The following is a 5,972-nucleotide window of genomic DNA, read 5'->3' as shown; positions in this document are numbered from 1 at the left end:
TCATTAAGCTGCATAATAACTTCTAAGAAGGAATGTATCTCTGCTCTAATATTTCAACTCTTCGTGTAACGAAAAATAAACGCTGACCTCTATTTTTTTTTTTCCAAATTTTTGCTTCCATGTAAAAACAAAATGATAACTTGATTGATAACAAACCCAAAATATGTCCAAATTAGAGATTGTGATTGATTGATTGATTGATCGATCGATTGATTGATTATGACGGTGAAAACAGGCAGATCTTACATTGTGACAATAACGCCCCGTTAATACTACGTGAAGTTATGTTTCTTTTGCAAAGAAAACAAATTTGTCAAAAGAAGCCATTTTTATACCGTTTTTTTGTGTCAGGCGAGAAATTCCTTTTCTGCTTGACAGCTATCCTTTTTGGACTCATCAAACTTCTCAAACGTACATGACGGTGTCATTTTCTCGCCAATTGTCTGACCTACAGATGGCGAGGACACACATCATCGCATGTGTGGTAAACGCCCTGTTGGAAACGAATGGGTGAGTTGTCAAATCGTTATCGTCGCTCTTCCTTCTTCGTCCAAAATAGAAAAAGAAAAAAAAAAAAAAGAAAAGAAAGAAACATTATCAAATTTATAATATTCATTTTGTTAACAAATAGTTTCTCTAGACCTACATGTACCTCTCCAGGCGATATTTCGAAATAGCAACTTTTAATCAAGGGCCAAGGACTTTCAACATTCTAGAAATACTTCTGGTGTACACTGTTTTGCACTGTAAGATCATGGAGGAGAGAATTGATGAAATTATCTTGTTTCCTTTGGACTACCTGTACTCGGTAAACTTACTAATGTTTACCAGCTTTGTTGAGAGCAGTTTGGTGAGAAAATGACCACGCTTTTGGGACCATATTGTGACATATTGTGTTAATGGTAACGTAATAGAGTTCAAAGTAATAATAACAATAATAAAAATTATGAACTTTACATTCTCTTGTGCCAGATGATTGACTTGATATGAAGATAACTCCATGTGAGAATTTTTCGCACAATTACACTTGTCAAAAATAACAGATTGACACTTCAGTGGCTAACCATTTTCAGAAAAGCACCTAGACAGGCGTTAGCTGCCTTCTATAAGTTTATTAAATGACGTGAAACAAGTAACAGTCAAGAAGTTCAATTACAAAGTATTTTTTGTCGATGGTAATATTTTGTTCTTGTTTTTTAACCGAAACATTAAAGGAAAACAGCTCCATGTGAACGATGTTCAAATGAATACACTTGCCAACAATAACTGGTTGACACCCCAAGGGTTGACCATTTTATAAGCGCATAAACGGGCAGTACCTCCCTCTCATAAGTTCTTTAAAATCTGATGACTAAAGTACCTTTCGGAAAATGCAATTGCAAAAGATTTTTTGCTTTTGGTTTTGATTAGGAGTCCTCTTTATCCAAAGTTTATAATTATCTTCCAGAGACATTTTCAAGGGAGAAATAAAAACCTCGATGAGTTGAATTTTTGACATTCCAGAAATACTTGTAGTATCCACTGTTTGCGCAGTGAGATCTTACAGGGGAGAATGAAATTATACCATTTCATTTAAGCTACTCGATAAACTGACTTAATGTTCACCAGCTGTGTGGAGAGCGGTTTAGTTGATAAAACTGACCGCCGTGCTTTTGATGTCATATTGCAACTCTTTCTGAACCGAATCATTTAAGGTCAACCCTAAAGCTAACGGAAATCAAGGAAAATCAAGATAAGTAAAACATTCTTTACTTTTCCTCAGGTTATCGAATTTGATATGATAAATTCTTCAATTCCATTAGTAGAATTCCGTGTTTAATCAAAACTATAACAAAATTCACGAACGTGATTGGCTATCAGCAGCCCGATTTGAGCATTAATTGGACAGTGTACGCGTCATGCTTGTAATTGGACAGTACGCGTCATTTTGCGCTCGCTGTTGCGGTGCACTTTGTTGAGTAAACTGCTGTGTTTTTCAGCATTCATAACGACGTTTTAAAACCGTTCAGTGATCAATCGATGGTTTGTTTATTTCTCGAATTTTGTCATAGTTTTGATTAATTGGTAACAGGACATCGTGTCGTCCAATTGAGTCTGTAATCATACTCGCGATTAACAAATCAGACTCCCGCTTCGCGGTCGTCCGATTTTGTTAATCACTCGTATGATTACAAACCGAATTGGACTCCACTCAGTCCTATTACCAGTATTAATCAAAACTATAACAAAATTCTCGAACCTTATTGGCTATCAGCAGCCCGATTTGAGCATTAATTGGACAGTGTACGCGTCATGCTTGTAATTGGACATTGTAATAGGACAGTACGCGTCATGCCTGTGTAATTGGAGTACGCGTTATTTTGCGCGCGCTGTTGCGGTGCACTTTGTTGAGTAAACTGCTGTGTTTTCAATAACGACGTTTTCAAATCGTTGAGCGATCAATCGATGGTTTCTTCGTTTCTCGAATTTCGTCATAGTTTTGATTAATTGGTAACAGGACATCGTGTCGTCCAATTCAGTCTGTAATCATACTCGCGATTAACAAATCGTTTGTTAATCACTGGTATGATTACAGACCGAACTGGACTCCACTCAGTCCTATTACCATTATTAACTAAATGCGATTAATTTTCGCACGATTACACTTGTCAAAAATAATTAGTCGCTACCTAAAGGTGATTTCCATGTAATTCAACGAAAAAGTGCCGTTCAGTACGATAGACATCAAAGGGTTGTTCTTCGTGAAAAAGGATTGTTTGTTATAAAGGGTTCCTGGCTTATAATTGGTCCATGTAAGATTTTGGGTGTGACATTCAGGTTTAAAGCAGCATCGTCCACGCTGAGGTGCCATTCACCCTGGTGATCGATTTGGAAGCGAGCACATCGAAAACAACAAGAGCTGTATAAGGCAGATATCTTACTTACGTCTACCATCATGGAAAATGTTGCACGAGAAAAGGCTTTTTTTTTTCAATAATGAATTTATTCAACTGCTTATTATTAATTGGTGAATGATCCCAGATTTATCCCAGTTTCATCTCGCAGAGTGTAATTAAATGAAGATCAAGCTGCGAATGGAAGGCGCTGTAAACGGGCACAAGTTCGTGATTACAGCGGAAGGAAGAGGCCAGCCTTTCGAGAAGGTAAAAGTTGAGAAATCAGTACTAAATCATTGTGGTTAGTTTTACGGCAGCCTTGCTTAGTTTTAGGAAAAGTTACATTTTGTCAGTAACAAGATTTAATACCGAGAATTCGTCTAAAGCCGTATTTCTTTCAGAAAATCGCAGCAGATAAATGGTCTATCTGTCTTTTCTTCGATTTTATGACCTTTAAGGCGACGCACTAAGAACATAGCGAGAAAGTCTGCATCAAGGCTTTCACAAATTAACTCTTAGCCTTGCCTAGAAATTGCTACCGAAAATGTACCTACCCGTCGCTCTATTTCACTTGTGACAAGAATTTTAGGGCTACATGAAATGTTTTGTTTTGTTCTGTTAAATAATTATGCCAATTCATAGGCTCTATTTGCTATGTATTTCTTAGCCATGCAACATTTACCTGGAAACAAAGTTTTGATTACTTGAATTGGGTTATATCAGATTGACCAACACTCCCTCTGTGGTGTGACCAGACTGTGAGTATCTAACCTCTCCATTTCTAGTTTATTTAGTGATTTCCACCTTGTTTGCAAAAAAAAAAAAAAAGAAAGAAAAAAGAAAAAGAAAAAAGAAAAAGAAAATTCGCTTGGTTTTACTTTTCATTGCCACTAAACAAAATTGAATATCTCACTACGATAAGAGGTGGTTGTGTCGTCTTTTGTTTCAAAGTCACTTACAATGTTCGCACAGCGAGGAACCATTAACACAGTCAAACGGTGAACTTACTGTAAAAGAAAGCCACCAAATATTTTAATACCTTACCGCAAACTTACTGCAATGTTTGCGGGTGCAACAGAGAGCCACCAATTATTTCAATAACAGAAACAAAAGAGATACGGTTCTTAATGTTTAAGGTCAGACTCTCAATGTCCAATAAACTATTCACCAGTTTAATTGGGGCTAAATCTAGCAACAGCATGCACCCGACAGAATTGTTTAATATTGTATCAATCAACATAAGAAGATTTCTGCTGTTATTATCTCTCAGGACTTTGTAACAGAGAAAAAAAGTTCTGCGTTGCATATAAACAGTACAATGTCTTACGTCTTTGGTTTCTTGTTTTTGTTTTAGGGGAAAGCAGACTATGAACCTGAAAGTCAAAGTCGGCGGACCTCTGCCTTTCGCTTTCGATATCTTGACAGCAGTATTCGATTACGGCAACAGCGTATTCGCCAAATACCCAAAAGACATACCAGACTATTTCAAGCAGTCGTTTCCTGTGGGGCATTTCTGGGAACGAAGCATGACTTATGAAGACGGGGGCATTTGCATCGCCGCAAATGACATAACGTTAGTAAGATGTGAAGCTGATTTCTCCTGATAAGAAGATAAACTCTTTTGTTCCAGTCAAGTCACTTTAATTTAATTCGTTGGTCTTTTGTTGTCATTTTTTTTTCCCTTTCGGTACAGTTTTAACTTTCTTATTCCTTTCTTGTTTTATATGGACTGCAATGCAAAGTGTAAACAATAAATTTAACGTATTTTTCCAAAATAGTTATCCATGCGTATAACAAAAAGGAAGAAAGTAAAAGAAATCGCCACTGGTTTCGTCTGATGTCATCTAATTAATTTTATTGCCAACTATACCTGTAAATGACAAAGTGTTCCTTTTATCTTTGCGTAGTAACACTGACTACGTCTCATTTCTTTTAATTTCATCAGAATGAAGAAAGACGTCGACAAACGTGTCTGTTTTTTCTATGAAGTTCGATTTGATGGGTTAAGTGCAGTTATGCAGAAGAAGACCGTGGAATGGGAGCCATCCACTGAGAAAGTGTATGTGCGTGATGAAGTGCTGGAGGGTGATGTTAACATGGCTCTGTTGCTTGAAGGAGGTGGCCGTTACCGATGTGACTTCAAAACTACTTACAAGTAAGATTTTTTTATTATTATTTATATTATGTGTTTAAGATAATGTTGACTCGCAATAAGGAATAAACGACGAAATTTCATCAAGACATGAATAATTTTTAGTGATCACTGTTAGAGTGGAATCAGTGACCGTAGCTCCGACTGCTGGATAATGGAAAACTCATGCCGGGATTGGTGTTGACCACGACTCCAAAGCTATCTAAATCTCAAAGGGAAGATCCAATCATTTACCCAGAAAATAATCTTACCTTCAAGGAAATTAACGTGACTATTGTCAGGATAGTCAACTTCGGAAGCTGGCAACAAGAGGTGTTAGGAGTTTTTACTTTTGAAACGGTATTGTATTTGTTATATGCTGATCGATGCACCCAGCCTGGTGTCACTAATTCGAGTTCATTTGCTCCTTTGCAGAGCGAAGAAGGTTATCGAGTTGCCAGACTATCACTTTGTGGACCATCGCATTGAGATTTTAAGCCACGACGAAGACTACAACAAGGTTAAGCTATATGAGCACACCGAAGCTCATTCTGGGCTGCCAAGGCAGGCTAAGTAAAGGCTTAACGAAAAGCCAAAACGACAGCAAACAGATGAAAAGTTCTTTTTTGTTTTGTTTTTGTTTTTGTTCTTTTTAATTGAAAGCCATTTACGCGGAGTAAGTGTTTTAATTGAGGGAGGAGAACTGAAAAGATTGCTAAATGTATCCTTAGCTTTTCCGCCGAGCTTTCTTGATTTTTGTGTTTGATTTATCACATTTTCAAAGGAGTACTAAAAACATCAAGCGCTTTACAAGCGCTTTACAAGTTTAGAAAGGGTTACATATAAAAGCAAGTTTATATATAAAACATTAACTTTTGATAAAAGCATTAACAGTTTGTCAACATTATTTGAATACGTTAAGTAATTTTACTGCCTGCTGATGTCAGGCATTACCTGTTGGAAAT

General features: G+C 36.9%; 1 protein-coding gene across 1 annotated transcript; it reads left to right on the top strand.

Annotated features, from left to right (window-relative positions):
- The first annotated feature begins 3,056 nt into the window (after positions 1–3,056).
- On the top strand, positions 3,057–5,597 carry LOC145469647 (GFP-like fluorescent chromoprotein cFP484). Its single transcript, XM_081453406.1, has 4 exons — positions 3,057–3,143; positions 4,238–4,449; positions 4,822–5,031; positions 5,443–5,597. The coding sequence occupies exons 1-4, from the start codon at positions 3,057–3,059 to the stop codon at positions 5,582–5,584; spliced, it is 651 nt and encodes a 216-aa protein (XP_081309532.1). The 3' UTR covers positions 5,585–5,597.
- Positions 5,598–5,972: the final 375 nt, after the last annotated feature.

This window comes from Orbicella franksi, chromosome 15 (genome assembly GCF_964199315.1).
Source record: "Orbicella franksi chromosome 15, jaOrbFran1.1, whole genome shotgun sequence".
Taxonomy (NCBI): Eukaryota; Metazoa; Cnidaria; class Anthozoa; order Scleractinia; family Merulinidae; genus Orbicella; species Orbicella franksi.
The sequence above is the reverse complement of the archived record's forward strand: the minus strand, read 5'-3'. Positions and strand labels throughout refer to the sequence as shown.

Excerpts from the sequence above, each read along its gene's own strand:
- LOC145469647 (XM_081453406.1), top strand. The coding sequence starts at position 3,057 with ATGAAGATCAAGCTGCGAATGGAAGGCGCTGTAAACGGGCACAAGTTC. Across the intron at positions 3,144-4,237 it reads GAGGCCAGCCTTTCGAGAAG|CAGACTATGAACCTGAAAGT; the intron begins GTAAAAGTTGAG and ends TTTAGGGGAAAG. Across the intron at positions 5,032-5,442 it reads GACTTCAAAACTACTTACAA|AGCGAAGAAGGTTATCGAGT; the intron begins GTAAGATTTTTT and ends GCTCCTTTGCAG.